At 40.7% G+C, this 22,909-nt stretch overlaps 1 protein-coding gene across 1 annotated transcript in view; it reads left to right on the top strand.

The window, feature by feature from the left end:
- Positions 1-22,909, top strand: part of PRMT8 (protein arginine methyltransferase 8) — a 65,251-nt gene that overhangs the window by 11,085 nt on the left and 31,257 nt on the right. Inside the window, exon 2 of the mRNA XM_010575409.1 lies at positions 21,578-21,763. Within this exon, the coding sequence (XP_010573711.1) occupies positions 21,578-21,763 (186 nt within the window). The remainder of the gene's footprint in view (positions 1-21,577; positions 21,764-22,909) is intronic.

Raw genomic sequence — 22,909 nt, 5'->3', positions numbered from 1 at the left:
AACTACATTATCCTTCTATTAATATCTAATCTGCTGAATCTTTATATTCTGTTAAATCAAAAAGCTGATTGTCATTTTGAAGCCCATTTGAAGCATGTGTCCTGCTACCTTTCATTTCTCATTCAGTACCAAGAGGTTAATTCAAGCCTCCAGTGCCAAACTCCATCTCACACTTCTTAGATTTTTCAAACATACTTTAATGAATTATAATACTTGTACTGTGACAGCAAGTATACAGTTTTAATGAAAGTTAGCCTAGAACTTGTAAAACTAGTCCAATTCAAAATTGGGTTTATGTTTCTGTTTTCTCTGTATTTGACATTCAATTTCTGTCCTGCTTTTCCAAGAGAATTTTTGTTTAAGCAGATAAATTTAATGGGAGACAAAGATAAGGATTTTTTAAGCAAAGAAGGTGCTTTCGCTTATTACTGTGAGATTTTCATGAAAATGTGAAACTATTCTTCTAGGATTTTTTTTTTTTTTAATAGAAGACATGCTTTCTTGTAACCTCAGTACAATTATTTTATTGAAGAAAAAAGTCTCTGTGCCATCTTTCTATAGGTCTGATAGGTCCATTCCTTTCTCAACAGAAAGCCAATAATGCTCCTTAGTGCTCAAAAAATATGTCTTTGTCACTTTGTAAAGTGGAAGGCAAAAATATTTATACTTGCAAGGTCTATTTCCACCAGGTAAAACTGAGTATTCTAACCATGCCTACTGGAAACAAAGGCATTCTGATCTCAAGACAGGTTTGCCCTCAGTAAATGCAACAGTTTCAGCAGAATTATTTCTGATTTATATAGATTCAAAACCAGCTCACATCTATATTTAAAATTGTATTTAAAAGGATGAATCACCAGTGGTTTTGCTCAAGAATAGAGTTTTCGTCATTCTGTTTCATGATTGTATAACAATGTTAGGAGTATACTTTCTCATATCCCTTTCTTAACTGTGTTTAAAAGATGGGTCTGAAATAGCAAAAGCTTATTTGCTTGTTAACATGAAGCTATACAAGCCTGATTTATATCAACGTGACTATCAACAACTGCTTTTGACATGCACTATGTAGATATCTTTTTAACAGGTGTAGTTCAGAACCTCTTGGAGTTAACATAAATTGCTGAAGATCTTTGAACACTTCAGTAAATGTTCTATTAATAATGCAAGAAATGCTGAACACACTGCTTTGCTCATGTGTGTCAGAAGCACTCAACATGATTATTTATTGTAGAATCAAGTTCCATTGACTGGCAGGATATTTAAAAACAGTCCTCATCCATCTTGTATAATATGGAACAAAAGTAATTTCACTGGAACTAGTAGGATTACCTGTGTTCTGAATGTTAGATACATATCCAGGTTTCTTAAATAACTGCTGAAAACACATTGAAGTCAATTGTGGTATTTGCAGCCCTCTTGAGAGCAAATATGCTACCTAAGCCTGGAGTTGATCGGTTATTAATCTCAGTCTCTAACAATGAAATTTCTCAGACTAGGTAAACCAAGACCAAATAATGTTTAATGTCCAAATATGAGCAAATGTACTTCATTAGGCTAAATTTACAGACTGCTTAAGGACATATATGTTGTCCTTGCTATAAATGAGGACTAGTCAGTCTCAGAAGTATGCACATTTGCCTTTACAGTCTGAAGAAAGATTAATATTTCTTTGTCCATTACTAAGCAGACTTATGAGCAGCTTTCCTTTACCAGGGTTTTTTTAAACTTGGGATTTCAGTTTAATTAGCTTCTTCAATGCGGTTACAAAATACCATCACCGTTAAAAAACCATTCATATCCAGTGTAGTTCCAGAGTCTGATAATTAATGAATTGCCAACAAGATACCCAGTCACACTGGCACAAGTTCCTACACTATTTCAAATCAAGGAAGTTACTCTGTTCCTCATCTTAGAACTATGCAAATGCAATACACAACACTAGTTCTGAATGACCAAGACTATTGTATTTAATAATTCAATAAGTGCCTTAACATTGTGATCATTTGTCTTTTCAGCCACACAGAAAAGTATGCAGTTCCTTAAACACACATTAATATGCCTACTTACAAAATTACTTATCATGTGTATGTGTCTTTATATGTATAAACACAATGTTTTATATTTACATAAATTCAAACTGCATATTATGCTGTGACTTTCGTTTCTTTGTGCACCTAGGTTGTCAGTGTTATTAAAACTATGTCAGAGAAGACACTGCTGTGCCAATGTGGGCTCATATAGTGTAAAATTATAAAATCCTGGTTAAAGTCTTATACCACATCAAATGTTTATATATATATATATCTCTGTTGACAGAGAAGCTCTATGTTTAAAAAGCCAGTTTCACAGAAAAGTCCTAGCTTTTCATTCCATAACATCCTTTATATTCACTGTCTTCCTCTGTACGGGTGTTCTGACAAAATTCAGTTTAGTTGTGGAGAATTACAGGAAGATATAGCCTTCCTTTTCAAGTTGAAATAACAAGCTCACATTTCAAATATAGCGCTAAAAAAGTAAGTTTAAATTCAACTAACTTGGTGAGCTGTTCGGAATACAAATTCCCAATTCAGAAAGGGAGCATTTAAAAATATTTGTCTTGTTTCAGTTTAGATCACTTCCCAGCATTCACACCTTTGATTCAGCAATTAAATATAACTGGTCTTGTTTTCTTAAATTCTGTAACACCTACATATCTCAGAGTCAGAGAATAAGAGCTCACTTGCAAGTCAGACCAATTCAATTAAAATGCATAAAATGCATGACAGAGGTCATGGATTGGAACATTTTTGCTAGTAAAAATACATTGAGAAATAAGTGAAAGCCTGGTTCTCAAAAATATTTTTTCTTCAAAACCTCCTCAGAAATTGAGGCACTGTTACTATCATTCCCTCTGAGTCACTCCGTTCAAGCACCTTTCACCATGCCCAGAGAATCACTTGTAGGCAGAATATATTCAACTCAAACGTATGAAGCAATTATTTATTGTCTAACATATCAAAGGCAGTTAGGATTAACAAGTTATTAGGCAAAGCACTAATATGCTTATCATTCCCAACATAAGACACGCAAAAAGTCTTTGCTGACCAGGTGATCATGAAGCAGGTGGTGAAGGGTCAGATTCTGCTGCTGCTGGGAACATCCATGTTGTTTCATGTTACTTCATGTTCATACTTCATGTTGCTGTTGCCATCTTTAGAATCCTTTAGCATGTTATTTCTCTTCACATTATCATTTTTCTTCCTGAATCCTTGAACTTTAAATTTGCATTTCACTTCGTTTTATCTTTCATGGCTCTATGCTACAGGCTTTGTCAAAGCTCCCTCTTACAGTTTAGGATTTTTCTTAGGACTCTAAGCCAGGGTTGCACATCTGGGCAGTTGATCATTGCTAGGCCTGTATCACACTGCTGAACCCCTCGGAGGATGGGTTGGAGGCTGCAGAGAGTGGGATGCAGCAACTGGGAAGACACTGAGCCGAATGGGTATTTCTGAAAACCATAGGTGTAAATTTCTGAATACGTCTTTGCCTGCATACTGTTAAGTGATGCAAGAAGCTCGGCCCACCTCCTCCAGCCGCTCTGGCCCGGGACCTCTCCTGCCTGGCCACTGGAGCCCAACCTGGTGCCTGGTGACCCAGAGCCTCTGTCCAGGCTGAGGGACATGGCGGACGCGTTCCTGGTTGCAGGTCCAACAAGTAATGAGGCTGTGCACCTGTCTGCCCACACACACACGCAGAGGACACCGACATGGCCAGTCACACAGGCTGCCGCAGACAAGGCGTTGCCTTCAGCAGCACCTACACACAGGACTCACGTAAAAGACAATCCACAGACACCCAAGCCCCCGCCTCTTCTCCGGTGGGCAGAGGACGAAGCGGGCACTAGTGCAGGCACACATGCACGCACCACTCTCCAGGTTCACAAGCACACACACCTTTGCAGATCCCTTGATCACCAGCATGGCCCCTCCGCCTGCCCAGCACCCCCACCTGGACAGGCGTGCGCACCCCAGGCCCACCAGAATTGGGGAAGACACAGAGTCTCCCCCCGCAGCCGGCACCAGGCACGCGGGCAGTGACCCGGGCAGCTGGTTTGGGGAACGGGCGCCGTTCCCACCCCAGTGGCTGGAGGTTCGAGACCCCCACTGGCTCCAGGAGCTGACACGGAGACCCCGCTCGCTCCAGGTGCTGGCACCACAGGCTGGGGGTGCCCACCCCCCGGTCTGACCCCAGCAGCTGGCACCGAATTCCCCTCGTGCCCACACAGGTCTCACCAGGAGCGGGCACCCGGTCCTCGCAGCACACGCTCACAGGGGACAGAGAGCGAGCATCCGCAGAGAGACGCTGCAGAAGAGGTTTAATAGGAAGGTACAAGACGCTAGGACGGACTGCGTCCATCAGGCACGGGGCTCGGCCGGACAAGCGTGCTGACCGGCCCCGTGTTCCAGCCGGCCGCCCCTCTTACGCCCCTTTCTGTCTCCCCCCTTGGTCCCCCTGCTGCCCCTTCCCCTGCGCGTCCCCCGCCCCATGGGTCTCTACAGCTCTGTCCATTCCCGCGCTCCTCCCGGGCCGGGGTCCCCCGGTATGGAGTATTATCAGTTGCAAAGTCCAGGCTGGTCTTCCTGGAAGTGGTACCTGTGGTTTTTTGATCGCTCGTCAGTCAGTGTGCCTGGTGAGGTTTGTTTCTTGCCATAGTCTCCATGTCTGTTTTGTCAGGTCTGTGTCTCAGCATGTTTCGTGGTTTCCCCCTTTCCCCATTAGTTTCCCAACGGAGAGGTCCCCAGTCAGGTAACCTCGCTGGAATAAACTTTCTCACGCTCTCACATGCCCTTATCAGTTGATGTGACTGACCCGGTTTGGTTCTCGTCACTCCCTCCCGTATCATGTCGGTCGGGTTTGTGTCCTCCTATGTTCTTGTTCACGGCTTCCTCCTTTTCTTACTACTGTCCCTGTTGCACTGGAAAAGGTCCTTGACCAGATACCCTTAAGGGAGTGACACTCTCCTTCCACGTACCTTTCCACATACCTTTGAAATCCTGGCCCTCATCTTAGCTATACTGTATGCCTGTACTTGCTTAGACATTTATTCTAGTTCTGCACAGATATTTTGTATAGGTTAAATTCAGGGATTTTGAAAGGTTTACCTGGGATTATACTACAATTGGAATGGCCAAGTGAATACTGTATTTTTTGAATTATGATTGTTCTGCACACCACACACATTTGTATAATTTAAACCAAGTCTGGGACTTGTAGTATAATTTAAACTTTTAGTATAATTTAAACCAAGTCTGTAGTTTATTTAAACCAGTCTGGGACTTACTGTGCATATTGTACAATAAGTTTGATGACTCACACATGTGCTTGATTTAGCACATACAAACCACAAGTGTCTGTGAGCAGGTCTGACATTTCCTGAAATGTATACTATTTCTGTCCAATCATAGACAAATATGATAGCCCTATGTTAAGTGGCTTAAGACTCTAAACCATACTGAAATACTTCAGGTAACTATAGATCCACTAAGAGAATGAATGGAAAAATCAGTTGTACCTTGTAGATTAACTGTGCCAAATACAGATAATGTATTATGTCATTAAAGTCTTAAAAAATAAGGTGTCTATTTTGCTTCATTTAGAATCTCAGTGTAATAGTGATCATGAAGGTACTGTTACACTCTTCATTATGTATGATCAAGACCTATCTTTCTTAGAAGCCAAAGTTATATCCCTACATAAATCTATGACCAGTACAATCTTACAAGGACAGAAATAAATGCTACAAGTACGTAGTTATGGTGACAGTTTTCAACAGGATTTAGCAATTCTGAATTGTACTGTGTGCACAGAGTACCTTTTGTATAAAGAATGAGAACAGTTGTCTAGCAGCTAGTTTCTTCTAAGTCATTAGCAATACATTTTCTTATAATATGTCATGATAATGAACATCAATATTAATCATTCTATTAAGCACCATTTATATTTTCCATGCTGTATGTTATATTTAGGGCCTCTTGACTGCATCTGACATTTTTCATTTCTTGCAGACTTTTCAGACGTGTGAAAGTCTAATCCCTATTAAAAACACAGAGGCCACTGGGGGTCAAAGTTTCTCTTAAAAGCCACTACCACTCTCAGCTCTACTAAGGGGATTGTGAGTTATAAGGGTATAAGAAGAGTCAATAACAGTGGAGAATTAATATTTTTGTCAGAAAGAGGAAATCTGGTATGTGATTCCTGTTTCTACCCATTTCCTTGTTTGTTGACCTCAAATCATGAGGAAAAATAAAACCAGAAAATAGCTCAAACACTGATTTTACATCCAAATAAATTTGAATAAGCTAATCAAGGCTGGAGAAATGGGCTGACAGGAACCTCATGAAGTTCAGCAAGGCAAAGTGCAAAGTCCTGCACCTGGGGAGGAACAACCCCGGAGGCACCCGGCTGGAAAGCAGCTTGGCAGAAAAGGAGCTGGGTATCCTGGTGGACACCAGGTTGAACAGGACCCAGCAATGTGTCCTTGCTGCAAAGAAGGCTGATGGTATCCTCAGCGGCATTAGACAGAGTATTGGCAGCAAGTGGGGGGAAGTTATCTTTCACCTTTATTCAGCACTGGGGAGGCCACGCCTGGAGTTCTGTGTCCAGTTCAGGGCTTCCCAGTACAAGAGAGACATGGACATACTGGAGAGGGTCCAACAAAGGGCCAAGAAGATGATTAAGGGACTGGAGTATCTCTCATATGAGGAAAGGCTGAGAGAGCTGGGAATGTTTAGCCTAGAGATGAGAAGGCTCAGGGATATAATCAATGTATGTAAATACCTGAAGGGAGAGTGCAAAAAGAATGGAGCCAGGCTCTTTTCTGTGGTGGTGCCCAGTGACAGGACAAGAGGCAATGGGCACAGACAGAAACACAGGAGGTTCCATCTGAACATCAGGAAACACTTTTTTACTGTGAGGATGACTGAGCACTGGCACAGGTTGCCCAGGGAGGTTGCAGAGTCTCCCTCGTTGGAGATACTCAAAAGCCATCTGGACGTAGCCCTGAGCAACTGGCCTGAGGTGTCCCTGCTTGAGCAGGGAGGTTGGACCAGATCACCTCCAGAGGTCCCTTCCAACCTCAACTGGTCTGTGATTCTGTGATTCAGTGAAATCAAACACAAGATAGAAATAAAATTGGAAATCTAAGGTCTTTATATATTTTTTTTATGCATTGTATTATTTTTCTTTCCTTGGTTGATATTTAAGAAATCCAGTAAATTTAGGAATCTGTAACTAAGGAACACAGTCCCTGGGTTTCCTCAAACATTCAGTCCTGTGAAATGCTGAGTATGTTCACATCTCTATTAACTATGTTTTCTTTTACACCTGTCGAACTGAGGTCTCAATAAAATGAAAAGGACCGATGATTTATTACAGTTGCTGGATTGTACGGTCTGCACAATCCAGAACAAAGGGAATCAAGACAATTAATTACTTAATATACTTGCCAACATTTCTAAATTTCGCTTTTAGCACTTAGCAATAGTTTAAGTCTTTTAACTGCTGGATATGACTTCACTATCTCTGACACCAGCTTAAGATCAAAATCCTACTTAATCATCTGTTTTTGGTGAGAAATCCTGTGTTGAATAAAGATGGTATTATTTATTTGGACCTTTTTAAGGAGGTAGGGGAGATGCTGTTGTCAATTTCTTTTGTTCTTCCCTCATCTTTTTAATCATTTAGATCTTTCTTCACGGTATGGTCTTCAAAAGAAACCTTATTGCTTGTGATATACAATTTGTGTCGGTCATGCTGCTGGTGGCAGAACAGTGCATTCCTCTGACTTGCATCATGCTTCAGAATTCTGCTGAAAATTACTGTGTTGTAAGTAAAAGAGAAGAATAAGCACTGGTTTTTATTTGATGCTGAAAGGTTTACCTCCAGTGATTCAGTGTCTCAAGAAAACCCATTTTTACAAGCATTTTGCAGTGCTTAAGTTCCTGAAAAGGTTAAAGAGTTACTCAAGTCACTCTTTTGGGATCTTCTTGTTTTGCATGCTATTTTAACAAATACACACAAGTCATTGGTTAGGGTCCTGATGTTCTCTATCATTGGATCAACAAATCTTTATTAATTTCTATTGTTATTATTTTACTTTAAATGAGTGAACTAGGATCTGGATTCTGCTCACGTAAATTCAAATGCTTTAACAAGGTGTCTGAGTTGGTGGGCTACTTGTCCTGTCTAATCAACAGAGACAAACACCTCTGAATGGCAGCTCTGCCTATCTCAAACCTGGATCATAGTTTGAAGAAGCCTCTTTCTTTCTATTGATCCTAGACAGAGCGTAGGGTGGCTCGGCTGCCAACCATCAGTAATACTAACAGACCAAACACAGTGTTTTTTCATTTGTATGGCAGTTCTGAAAACATATTCCCCTGATTCATAGTCCTATAGAAAATCCCATTTTTTTCTGTGTTTTTCACATTTTCGGAATGTTCTTCCTGTCACAAATCTCTCCCTCCCTATTAATTCTGAATGCGCAGCCAGTTCAGAAGTGAGAGCTGATGCTTCTTCTCCTCTATCCCACTCAGTTGCTAATCATTGCTTGAACAGGAGAAATATTTAAAGAAACAGGATCCCAAGAAGCTTGATATGTTCCAAAAAGGAAAAAAAAAAGCATTGTTCTGTGTCAATAGAACCTTGAATCACCTTGAATCTTCTCCCACTCTCCATGTTAAATTATTGTAGCTTCCAACAACCAGCACTACACAAACTGGGGAAAAGGTTTCTTTCTTGGGAATGAGGTATGAGTAGTACTGGAGTGAGCCAGATGCTGTTCTTGTGGTCCTGAGATTCATGAAAAAGATAAATCAGCTTTGGCAGATCTGAATTCAGTGACATGGCCAGCAGCAGGCTACAGGGAAACACTGGTTTTGCTTCTATTATTTTTCTCTCTTCTGGTTTTTTTTTTCCTGTTTCTTAAATCATGTTAATGTTCAGAAAACTAGCAAGCAAAACATTCAGTCCTATCCTTTGACTCACAGTTATCTTTGACAATGCACAGATTTTGATGGATTATTTTTTTCGGCCCATCCACCAGCATGTCAAAAGGCAAGAGAAACTGAAGGCCTGTTCCACCATTGGAACACAGATGGGGTTGGTGCAATAAAGAATTTTGCATTGCTGTACATCATGCTGTGCCCTTACTGTGGCTAAAGAACAATAATGCCAACCTCCTGTGTGGAAAGGTGCTAAGACTAGCTAAAAAAAGACACTGAATTTGCGTCAATGTGTTCCTTTTATAGGCCTTTCAGCACTTGAAAACTTTTACTCGGTGTTTTCAAGGTTTCGTCACAACTATGAATAGTAAAAACCTTTCTAAAGCTGAGATTCACTCTGAGCCTTTCAGGTTAAGAAAAGTCACATGAATCAGTGAAAATCACAGGTCAGAAGCACTTCAGTCAGAGAACATCAGTCTTCGTGCTGATCAGCCTATTTACACAGCATCAGTGCAAGGCTAATTTGAACAGAAGCCCAGTTATAGAGATCTTTCTACTGTTGGTTACATTTTCTGCTCATATTGTCTCTGGTAATTTCCTTTTTGCTCCTGAAGACACTTCTTCAGTCTGTGGTGATTCTACTGCAATCCTTTGAATTCCTTCTCTATTACTGCATAAGTAAAGGGAAAGATGCACCACTCATGCACGTACATGCAAATCTTGCTGCCCCTGTGCTCTTGCGAATGCACTAGGCAGACCCAAAGCTTTTCACAACAAGAAGGAAGAATCAGGACCCACACAGATGTCAACAGAAAAGCTTGAAAGGGTGTGTGGCAGCTACAGAAATGGGGTAGCAGAATGCAGGCTGCCCCTGCGTGCCTGACACCTGCAGGAAGGATTCAGCCTCAGCTGACACTGTGTGGTGCAAGTAGCGGTTGCTTGTTGCAAAGAGGCACTGAACAACTGTCAGGACAGTCAGAGGTTGGATGTTGTGGACAAAGCATGCGACAGTGTGTCCGTAAATCAGGCAAGGATTTCCATTCAGTCTTAGCCAAGTGTGGGCCCACTCTCAGCACACAATAACATATGCTATCTTATGGATCAGCATCGATGGAAGTGCTGACTCAAAACGCTCAACCCCTTATGAAAATGGCAACAGCAAGAAAGGGAAGGCGAATGGTAACAGCAAATGCCAGGATGGAGGCAGCCCCTTAATGAATAGCAATGGAGGTAGTTCAGGGTAGACTCTCTGGGATATTTTAAGTAACCTGAAACCTTTCAGTATGAAATTCATACATTGTCACTCCAAGGTAAGCCCGGAGGGGGAAGAGAAGATGCACTCTTCATTGTAAATCTCGAGGGGAAGTATCCTCCTGAACTTCCAGGTGCCCAAGAGAGAACAGAGTCAGAACTTTCCTCCCACCATACACTTAACCATGCTTGTGAAGCAGAAAAGCTACTATTTTTGTTTTAGCAGCTGGGGCTCCTGAGCACAAGTTAAAGGCTTTCTGCCAGTTTTCTCCCCAATGATTTGTTTACAGCTGGGCCCTTTACATCCGATAAAAATAAAGCTTTGACTGTCCTCACAAGAGTTTTATTCTAACGATTACAAATGAAAATACTAGTTGCAGATAGGTGTTAGAATCCAATACTCTCTTGACCAGTTTCTTTTAGATATTCCATGCATGGAAGGTGTAATGTTTAATATCAAATGTCTTATTAATGTCTTATTTGACAACTGTTGATATTACATGGGATTTCTGATTTAGTAGAGTAATACAAAATACACTGCAGACACAATACAAATGGAAGTTACACTTAACAAAATACAGGAATTGCAATTGCAGTTCAATCATTATACCAATGTGATTCCCATTACTGGTTTTTGTAATATGTTTACTGTCATGATGCTGTGTGTCCCCAGTCACCACGAAGGAATATGTGAATTGAAGGCAGCTCAAGCCCGCTGCTGTCATTGAAATTATTCTCTTAGCTGTTCAACTTTTATCCTTTATGTTGGGCTGAGCCATGTAATCACTTCCCCCACGCAAGTCTTTCTAACTCATGGAGACATTCATGCTCTTTTAATGAAGTCAGGGGAAACATTTAAACCACCAGTTGATCCACTCAACTGCTGATTGCTGCTTATCTGAAACAAAGGCCACCATCTAATCCCCTTTGTGTTGAGACAGCTGTGGTCAGTCACACGCTGCATTATTCCCTGAGTTTCATGGGCACATCACCCTTGCCCATCTCCAGTGAGCCTTCTTCCATTTCAGGGGTTGATTCAGAGAGTCTACCTCTTGGGGTTTAGTAGGTCACAAGAGGATGCAATAGGCTGATAACCCACACTAGGAGATGGCTGACTCCTTCAAAGTCACACAGTGAGATGGACTTAAAATCAACACAGAGGACAAAAAAACCCGCCAGCCTGGTTATTACAGGTAGTCAAAAGAAAATCTGTGCTATAACATATTAACACACAGTGAAGTACAGCTCCAAAGGAAGCAGCAGGGTGTCTGCTCTGTGCAGGGAAACAGACTATTTTTTGCTAATTGACAAATGAAAGTGCCAAATGTGGGACTTCTGTTCCGTGTTGGTGCCCATTTGCTGGTAGTTCTGAAGTGGCACTGAACTGTGTAAGTCAGTGTGCTGATTTTCTCTGGCACTTCAACTCAGGAACTGCCATTTCTCAGTCTTGTTCTCCTTTCTGTCCTCATTTATCCTGTAGAGGTTAAAAAGTAATAATGGATAAACCTGGATACTTCTTAGGTAGAGACCTCCTCTAGAGCTGAACTACATCTAAAACTACACTGAAGTGTAGATCAAAAGCTTAGCTAGGACATGGAGTAGGTGATCAGTTGGAAATTTTTTCCTTTCCCCCATCCTAAAGCTCAGCAAAGCCTATAGAATATAATGTCTTCCTTGAACCGTTGTGAAACATCTGAAGCTCAGTGAGAGGGGAAGAGAATGACTGGGATATCAGATGCAAAGGGACTTTCAGGGATCAGTGCATTAGAAATTTGCTAAGCAGAGGAGGGCTTCCATTAAATTTTCTGCTAATTTAAGAAAATAATTTGTACAGATAGCATACTCTGGTTATTTTTGTTAATAATTAGCCTCTAAAAATAGCACAGCTCTACTTTTTCATGTGAATTTCAGCTTACTGCCTGATACTGAGAAAGGGCCTAAAAATAACTGGTTTTATAGTTGATTAGCACTTTCTGGTTCTTGTTCCCTGTCACAAGAAAGTCAGTCAAGATGATGATGGGGTGGGGATGAGGTTGTCCAGTGGTACAGCTACTTCCCCTACAAGAAATGCAACATGAGCATTGGTAGTGGGGCCTTTTCTCCCCCCGCCTTTTCTCAACAGATTTTCATGCACTTGCCAGAGTGATGTAAAGTAGCTTTAAAGTACCAAGCTATTTTTATTTGCTTTCTATTTTGTGTCCATCTTGAGTAGTTTCTCATAAGGGACTGTATCACTTGTTATTTATTTGTACATCACTGGAACCATGATTCTGTTCAGCAAGGCAGGCACTTATGCAGCAGCAATGATGGTAGCAACCAATAAGAAAATCACCATGGAAAGTTCACACTTCTCTGGCTTTGTAGCTTCATAACTCTTTATGCAATGGTCTGCAACAAACTCTTCCTCTTCACTGCGTTCAACTTTGATATTTTCAGTACAGGCTCCTATAACTTCTGTTGCTATTTCTACAACAAGCTGTGCCTTGTGATGTGAGGCGTTTTAAAGTAATCTGGCACATGAATATCTCTCTTCACTTGGGGATAAATAAAAACCATCGGTCATGTTTACATTTCTGCTCACTGCTTCCAGATAACAGTAGCATGTCTTCCCTGGCTTATAGTTGATCACAAAGTGAAAACAACTGCTAAAAAAGCTAGGGTTTCATGCCTCAGAAAATGACATTGTCCTTAATTTTTATTTCTGGTCCCCCCCCCAAGAGCTGAGTTGCCTAGTCATCCTTAAAATACAACTAACTACCATCTGTTAACAGGCCCCTAACGTTCTGACTGTAGGTCCCTACGCACCATTCATGGCTTCAGAGCCATGATGATAAATGGTATGTAATTCAGAATTTATGTGGAGTTACCTCAGCTTACCTGCGTGACCCACCCCACATTATGGAGGCTTCTTTTATAGAGCCTTGCACATTGAATGTTGGGCTCTGCAGAGAAATGAAAGGGCAGTCTTTTTATTCTCCAGTGAGAATTCTACACTGTGAGCTATACTGTAGAAAAGAAGTATTAAGGTGACACTGATGAGTCCCCTCTGATGCACATAGAAGGGAAGGGGCCAACAAACGCAGAACAGTGAGAAACCTAGATCCTCTTCCCAGCTAGTCCAACAAGTTTGTGCAAAGGCCATCCTAGAAAACTGGCTCATTATTTACTGAGCCTCACGTCACAGGAGGAACTGAATCATGGCTTGCTAAATAACAATATAGGCTTTGAGCTACTCCCAGGGAAATATAACATGGAACAATTTCTTCGTCCTGTTTGATTGCAAAGTGCCAAATCTACCTAAGCAGCAGAGAACATTACTCACCAGGAACCTTGAACTATCAGCACTCATGTCCACACAGGGAAAACTATTACCCTTGTTCCAGCTACTGCCTCATAGTACCCAGGTGCCCTAGAACTAGTGCTGGACTAACAGGGCTTGAAGACTCCATCAGACAGCCACACATAAATCTGAGGGTTTCCATCCCCTCTCAAAAAATGAGGCAAGACTGGTGCTATTTGACTACTTGTATTGCAGAATACAAGGGGAAGGGAAAGACTAACAACTGTAGTTTAAGCCAGTGCTGTTCCAGCAATATGACACCCTCGCAACTTTCTCACTCTGCCATGCCAAACCTGAATGGGAGTTGGAAGTGGTAGTGTGAGTTTGGCCCCTGAACAGCACACCATAGCTGAGTGTTACTTCTTGTTGGTATAGAAGTGCTTGCCTGATCAGGCCAGATGGGACATTAAAATATCAGTGTCAGTGCAAGTAGTAAGCATTTAATGTTAACAATTGCCACTACCAAATATAGAGGTGACTCTGCAGTGAATGCCCAGGAATTAAATCGGTATGGTTTATTTTTATATTCCTTGAGTTTGTGACCAATATTTTAAAATCAGCGGGAAGACCTGATGCATTTTATTAATGCAGAGATATTTCTTCCCCTTCTGCAACTCCCTGAAAGGCAAATCGGAAATAAAATGACACTAAACTTGGAAAAGCTCTTTATTTCCCAGAGGCTATAGCCTAATTCAGTTCAAACATTCTGCTATCGGCTTTTCCTCTTTCGTCACTCTTGACAATAGACCCGCAATAGACATACCTCAGACCTTCCCTCTGAACTACCACAAAAGCTAAGCCTCTAATAGCCTTGTCAGAACAACAGGCTGTTTCCCCTTCTTATGTCTATGCATCTTGATTGCTTTTGTTCTAGAGAGTTTTGGATGTAGTGCTGCAAAGAGAAGAGATCTGTCAAAATTCCTGAAAACCAGAAATCTCAGAAGGAAAATCTGTTGCAGGAAAACATACCAGATAGTTTATACCTACTGCTTTTTTTCTGGGTAATTGAATGGAAGAGAAGGAAAAGTATTCCATGGTGATCAGTCAATTTAAGTGCTCCCTGGCCTTTAATGGCTATTTTAGTTATTAGGTGCACTTCAAATTTTTATAGAAGTAATACCAGTTATGTAACATATGGCTGGTAATAACATTCTTAGCTCTCACAGTTGACCTCAGTTTTTAATTTTAAATTGCTGTGATGGTATCAGAATTTCACCCAGTCAATATTCGTAGGCTGAGGACCACTCATTAAGGCACCGTCCTGTTTTTCACTACTGTAATGGCTCAGCTTCTACCAAATGAATGGATAATGATGAAATTAAATTAAATTCTCACCTTCTTTAGTCAGAAAAGGAGAGGCTTAAATCAATAGGAAGGTAGGAAGGATTTTTTTTTTTTAATCATTTGGTTTTATTTGCCTTTCATGGATCCTTAAAAGGGATGGGATGCCCCAGTGGAAAGCAGGAACATGCAGTCTTACCATGTCAGATGTAGCTGTAAATCTGTACAAGACCAGAAGCTGCAACCTGCGAGAGCCACTGGCCTTGTGAGGCTGCTGGTTGCGGTTGCACTGCTCTGTGATCTACACACCAGAGTCAACTTTTCAGACTGGATTCTGGAACAGGAGAAAGGCTGCTGTAACATATAACCACCAAAAAACCCATACTTCTTAGCAAGGCATCAAATTCAGAAGAGCTTTATGAGAAAGCATGCTGTTCCTAAGTGTCCTGATATATGGTACTGAGCCAGAAAAAAAGCTGAGAAGTCTGGAATGTCTGTCAGAAACACCATAGCCCTGATGGTCTAGCCTTTATTTCTCAGCCTGCCAGATTTGCTTATAGGTGTCAATCTTGTGTCAAAATAACCAGTGTGCTTGAGTATATCCACCTCTTCCATTCCTGATTACACTGAAGAATGGAAACAAAACCACAGAACATCTAGCCACAGAACAGCACAACTTGCCTTCTTCATGAGTCTTAAAATTCTCCTCTGTTTAATTCTCCACCTTTCAGATTCTTGACTCATGTAACAGAGACCATTACACTGTGACAAATCCATATGCTGTATATTTGGAGGGAACAGCATGGTTTTATGTGAGATTGGTTTCCAGATTATTGATTGCAGTAACGTTGTCTCTACCCCATGAAATGAAGAATGAATTTAGCCGTCTGCCAGCTGGACTTCACTTTTAGCATTATCCACCAGAGGGCAACGGTTCTAAAACATGATTCGCCCCTAAGCTGAAGCTGCGAAACTCTCTGACTTCAGTAGAAGGAGGTTTGAGACTTTAGCCAGCACTAGAGAAACTCCCCCCGTGCAACTTAGCTCACTCCTCATGAGGCTTAAGGGGCTTCACACAAACAGTCCACTGATAGACCATCTGCTCTACACAATAGAGTACCGGTGGAAGCACAAGGCATCTCTCCAGCTGTTCCATGTAACAGGGATTTTGTAAACGAAGAAGGTGTTGCAGTTCAGTCTGTGACATGAAATCTAAAACAATAATAGACAGTAGGTCTATCACATGCCAAAGATAATAAAAATGCAACCTTGTCCTAAAGAAAGGTACCTCTTAGCACTTTTTAAATAATGCTTTGCTATCCTTTCACGAGGTACTTTGCAAAGAGTAAATTTCAGTTAATAGTAATACGTTTCTCATATTTCCTTCTGTTCTATGCTGAACTAGGACTCTTCATGCCCTGTACTGAACCTTCTACTCTACACACATTGCAAAATCTCCACCTTTATAAAAAGGAACACAACTTCAGTTAAATGTCAACATCTGTAACTACAATTTGTCGCTTGTTTTTTACTCCTGTACCCAAGCTGCACTGTAATGTGCAGTAAGCAGTCAAGAGGGCAGGCTGGATGAAGAGCACTTTTATTACCTGCACTGGCACACAGAATGGTCTAGAACTGCTCAGACTTTTGTCACTCCCATCCGTACATTCAGTCATCTCATTTCCTATCATCTCAGTCCAATTCTGTTACACGTAGCTTCAAAAGCTTTTCGTTCCAGAGTCTCATGTCCTTGTATTCTTCTCATAGTTTGCATTCTTTAATATCATGAAGACAGGTTTGGTTCCTATTGTGTGTACAAATCTATAACCCCAAATCTATAACTCACCCCATAATCTACACTAGGCTCAGGTTTATAAGCTTATCATGCCATTGCCACCTGTGTCTCCTGCATAGTACAAATATAATTGTCCATGTCTTACTATCATAGAATAATATGGGTGGAAGGGACCTCCGAAGATCATCTAGTCCAACATCCTGCTCAGATAAAAGATAACTTTAAAGCTAGATCAGGCTGCTAAGGACCTTCTCCAGCTGAGTTTTGCAGTCTACAAGGTTGGAGACCCCACAGACCCTCTAAGGATTTATTTCAGTGCTTAACTTCTATTAGGGAGAAGAATTATTCCCTTATACCCAACTGGAAATTTGTTTGCTTAATTTGTGACCTGTCACTAAGAAGGTTCTGGCTCTTCCCCATCATAGTCCCCATTAAGAATCTTGACAGTATATAGTACCCTGGGTCAGATCCACAAAAATATCACAGTTCCTATCTTGTATTTACATGTAGATATCCAAATTCCTTTTTAACTTTCAAACAAGTAACAGATTTGCAAACCTTTGTGATCTTTGCATTCCTTCTTGCTACTTGGTGTTACTTCTGCTGCAGCCTAAATAGGCCAACCATGCCTTTATCATACTGAAGACCTGCTTGCATCTTTCACTTTGACTTTTTGAGGATTTGGACACTTAGTGTATAATCAAGTTCCCTGTATGAGTGCTCAGTCTCAGTTGTTCTGGACAGAGGCTTTATTCTAAAGCAAACAATAGACCCTCAGGTCTCAGAACATGCCTCAGTGTTTTCACAATATTTTTACTATCACCATTACCTTAGGGATAACATGTAGCAATTGTAACGTACTCTAAGCTATACTTGTCTGTAAAGGACAATGAATTTCCTGCTGATAATATATGGACAGGTTTGTCTATGACAGGTTGATCTGGCATTTCACATAACTCCATGTAGGAAGTTCAGGGCAGTGCTTGACTTTGAAGTGGCTGAAAAAGGAGTAGCTTCAAAGCAAGCAGTTTTAAGAATCAGTTCTCTCTCCCAATTTTTTTACAGTCTGGCTGGCTAGATTTGCAGTTTTAGAGTTTAGAGAGATTTGCAGTTGCATTGAACTCATAGTTATCTGCAATTTAAAATAAACCGAACCCAATTTTTATCAAGCAGAAAGTAGATTTATAGCTGCTGAGGAACTGGCTATTTCATCCTGATTTTGGGAAATATCACAACATAAAGCCTCCACTAACAAAAACAAAATCTACAATGAAAGGCAAACATTCTTTACTGGTCTTTGAAGGCCATGCTTCCTGAAAACTTGTACCTAATGCAGACTTTTTACTCTACACACCTCAGCTTTTGTCACAAACCTCCTAAGAAATGAGTTGTGCGTATTTCACCATCTTGTCTCTCTGTAGGCAGATGGATATATCTAAAAGGCTCAAATTTTCAAAATAGCCTATGATTTTTGAATACCAAGTTCTCTTTCATATTATGGGAGTTGTACATCCAGATAGCTTTGTAAGTCCATGTTGACTTAGGTCCAGTTTTCAAGAAAGAAGAGTTTTGACAGTTTTCATTGATGCACATGGGCAACTCCACATATCTGAAAGTCACATCCATCACTGAAGTGCCTATATGTGTTTTAGAAACCTATGTCAAGATGTTCAGATGTGAGATTTTGAGAAATGAATGAGAGTTATGAATCTTGCCTTTTGTAAGATTTCAAAGCTTTTAAAAAAGCGGTCCTGTGCTAATACCCTTGATGCATCTGTAATCTACCAACCTTGTCCACAAAGAAAGAGGAAAAAAACTGTATTTAATTTTTAAAAGTAGGAAAAGATTTCCCTAATTTTCTTTAAGCGTTGAAATGGTACAGAGCAGCAGGACATAAGTACCATAGCAATGGTAGAAAAAGGTTACTTCTCACATCCTTCAGACCTTCCAACTATATCTTCAGTAGCAAATGTGAGATGGAAAAGTAGAGGGCTGCATGTTTGGCACAGTGATGAATGGATTCTGAGGTAGCTGCTTGCATTCTTTCAGACTTCATCTGCATTAGCAGCAGCCAGTGTTCTGCAACTGTGTGCAGCTGGCTGGAATATGTATTTGTAATAAACATGGTTTATTCAGATAGGATTTGTTAGGTTTTTTTCATTGATGTGAGGTTTACACCCAGCCCAGATGCTTTCCATTTTCAGGAGTTACTCAAAAGATGAGTTGTTTCTGACAGGTAGGGTATATATGTGCTGAGCTTGTAAATCGCATCAAGGATTCTCTTCAGTTCTGGAAAGAATACAGGAAGCTGTCTTTCCTTGATAGCTTTTCTTTTGGAGGCATGTTTTCTCCTAAAGCAGTTATACCATATGCCTAAAAGCTTAGTTGTTTCTAGTTTAGCAAGCACAGAACAGTACACCTGAAGACTTTATTGTTTCTGATAGAAATAATAGCTTTCATTACATTTCTTTATTTTGTAATTGTCCACTGTGTTTATATGCTTTCCCCAGGCATTTGTTGTCACAGGACAGGAGTTACTCTTGACTGAAATTGTTCACAGTGTCTATAGCAAATCTATGATAGAGGGATTTCCTGACCCCCACTCACAAAATTATTCTTGTGATTGTGACCTTGCCTTGGAGTTTCAGAATTACAGTGCTACACACAGAAATTATACTAGTGGCTATTACAGATGCTGCAAAAAATTGCATCATTTTAATTTTTGTGTTAATATGCCTAAACCAGAAATGAAGCAGCTGATTTAAGGTCCATGTGACAGAGTGCTGCTGGGTGAGAAGATCACCACTCCTATCCAGTTTTCTGCTACCCCTTCTGCATGAGGCTATACCTATAGCACAGGATGGACAGTGCATGACCTAATGGTATTCACAGCCTAACATTGTCACACAACCACCATCAACACATTTTACCACAGGCTGCTTGGCTACAAGCTAAGACAGCTGAGAAGCAGACCTAATAGGCTTCTACTTCTTCTGCTACATGGGATATGTACTCTCTGGCAGAGATGTAGGTGGACGGTTGAGAGCAGTAAGTCTTCAGGTACTTCAGATAAACCTGAAAAGTACTGTGAGTCAAAGGTCTAATGCTGCCTCAGTAGCTTAATAAAAGTTATCTTGCTACTCCTTGGCTGTAGCAGAATTCAGCTGTCTTGCAGACGATGAGATAACAATGTTAATTCCTTTACAGCAAACAAAATAATTCAGACAACTTTCCTAGGCTGAGTTGCTGAATTTAGTTTTGTTCCGTATCTTTAGTCAGTATAAGCCTTGTTCTCATAACCCTGTCTAGACAAATTTATGCAGCCAGGAGCAGAACTGATACTTCCTGAGACCCAGACAGAATATCAGGATTAAATTTGGAAGGGTTGAATACTACAAGCAACACCTTGACAGAATGAGCTGTCAAGGTGTTGCTTGCAATGAACAGGCAATGAAATAGTCTCTTAAAAGAAATAACTGCAAATGGACATTTTAAAACTAGACAGGACAGAAATACAAATACCAATTGGGAACAATTGTATTCTGTGTGGGAGGTGAACTGGGTGAGGTGATAAAGTCAAAAACGTCAGAAATAGAAAAGACGTATAAATAAAGCATTTCTGGATCTTTGGGGATGAAAGGTGTTACAGGAACATAAACCACTAGTATTCATTTTTCACAGATGGACCAAAGAAGCCATCAAAAGATGACACATTTAAATCTTCAAATGAGGAAGAGAAAAAAATGTGGTGGGTTTTTTTTTGTAGTAAAGTAAACTGAGCTAGGTTAATTGATGCTATTCAGAGAGAGTACAGGGGATTGATGTCTTGCAGTATCAAGCTATAGAAGACAGAGTGAACTTTATGAAAGCATCTAGGAGAGGCTCAGGCAAATCTGGTCCCCACTGGGAAACTACTAAATCTGAAAATTAAAAAAAAGTGCAAGAGGAGGTGACACATTTTAAGTAGGATTGACCTTCCTAATATATGAAGTTGTTGACCCATAATTTGCAGGTGACTTAGTGCATATGTGAAGCTCTAGCATCTTGCTCAGTCTTTCTCAGTTTTCAGCATTTTGCTTCATGTTAAGGATGAAAGTTCGGCCAGACCATGGTTTATGTCTCATGTTTGGAAATATTCTGGCTTCTGTCTTAGATCCTACAGGTGTCAAATCTGAGTCAAGGGGGTGTAAGAATTCTGGCTCTATTAAAATTTTGGTGTTGGAGATGCAATATGCAAGGAAAAATTAAGTGCAGTGGGCCAGGGGGTGTTGGTAACCCATAACTCCTGCATCTCCCAACAACAGGGAACTAAATTAAGGGATCACATATCCCACACAGCTCCCTACAGTGCTTTCTGGACATGCTGAGAGACTTTCAGATAGTGTCAGGGACTTTCAGATATTGTGAGCATTCTCAGACCTACCTCATCAAGACAGCCAGATACATTACCTGACAATTAAGTATCGATTGTGAATCCTGTCCTTCTTGTTGGCAACACTGTGTTCAAAATCCTTTGATTATGAGCTCTTCTTTGCAGGGGAACTATTTATTTATTCCAACTTACCTCTCACAAAGCTGTGACAGTTTCACAGAAAAAGACACTAAAGGAGAAAACCTAGCTCTTAACTGCCTTGTGTCAATGTCTGGAGTCACCCACTTCAGCGAACACCAATAATTTGCCATTACTTTACACTGACGTAGGTATCTGCAGAGGAACATTAAGGAAAAAGCCATTAAGGAAATTTTCCACAACAGAGCAAATAAGTTAAAGAGTCAGGGACAGATGGCAGCCTAAGTTTCACTTATGATACCCCAGATGTCTTTGGTCTTACTATCTCCTAGCTAGTTATAATAATATCACTATGCTAGACAGAGAGAGAAATGTTTTCTTTTAATGATGCCTCTTAACAATATTCCATGTTCTCCTAGGTTTGTCCCATCCCATCCCAGCCTCCTCAGCCTACTGTTGTTCCAAAGCCAGTTCAATCTGTCATACATGTCCCATTGCAACCAAGCTGCCCGGGCCGAGGCAAGATGGCAAAGCTCATCAATCCCGAAGAGATGACATCCAGGGATTATTACTTTGATTCCTATGCTCACTTTGGAATTCATGAGGTAATATTTATTTTTATTTCAGCAATTAATCATCATCATCTTCATCATCTTTTCTTTGATTTATTAGTTATTTATCCCCCTCCCACTTGCTCATTATTATATTCCTCTGCCTTTTCTCAGAAGATTGTATAATGTGGTTATGTGCCAAAGATATCACCCACTTCTCTAGAGACCTGTACTCAAAACCTTTGTCCCACTTAGATCCTTACGTATGAGTTCTCCGCAGAGCTTATATTAGCTATCTGTACAGTGGTGATCTTCATGAGCGCATCAATTTAGTGCATTTATGAAGGTTGCAAACTAACCCAACCACACATGGAAACTACCTTATTGCTAAGTTAGGTCTTTTATTCTCTTGCATATTTGAGCACAGATGCCAGTAGAACAGCTACTCAACTGACGTGAGAAGCTAAGTAATTTCTTGACTCCTGGCAAATTACTTGAATGCACAGGCTGCATTAATGGGAACATATAGCCCAATAGCCTCCAGTAGATACACTCCTGTAAAGAATTCAAAATACACAGTGGACCATATTTACCATCAAAAAGTTGACTGCAGACCAATTCTAAAGAAGACACCAATATCTCATATTTACATCACCCAAGAGGATGGGATCTTAAAGACTAGGATGCAAAAAGGCCAACAATGTGGTATCAGTGGCACTTCTCACAAACCACATCACAAACAGTATCTATTTCCATTACTCTAGTAATTGTTTGTGGGGCGTACACATAAACAGACGATTTCTATCTGCCAATTACATCTTGCCAGTGTCTTCAATCCAAGAATGGAAGAAGATAGAGGAACAATTGAGTGGGAAGGAGACCTAAGAGAAATATTGAAGTCACATCAGAGACCTCAAATCAGATTGAGCTCCTGATGGAAGGATGCAGCTCTGTAGGTCTCAGAGAGTTCAGGGAGTACCTGGGGCCTCTTGCTGAGGTTGGAAAGTGGGAGGTTGCCTCCTTGCCTGCAGGAGGTGTGCACTAGTAGAGGATCTGTGTCAACAAGTAAAGGAGCTGCTAGAGGAGGTTGGCAGACTTTGCAGCATCAGGGACATGAGAAGAGACTGACTGCATCTTCTCCGAGATCCTGAAGGTACAAGAGCCTAAATCCCCAACTGTGCTGAAAGGAGGGTCAGTCAG

The sequence above is a fragment of the Haliaeetus leucocephalus genome, unplaced genomic scaffold, assembly GCF_000737465.1.
Source record: "Haliaeetus leucocephalus isolate CR32 unplaced genomic scaffold, Haliaeetus_leucocephalus-4.0 Scaffold473, whole genome shotgun sequence".
NCBI classification, from domain to species: domain Eukaryota; kingdom Metazoa; phylum Chordata; class Aves; order Accipitriformes; family Accipitridae; genus Haliaeetus; species Haliaeetus leucocephalus.
Note: the sequence above shows the minus strand (reverse complement) of the source record. Positions and strands in the feature narration are given on the sequence as shown.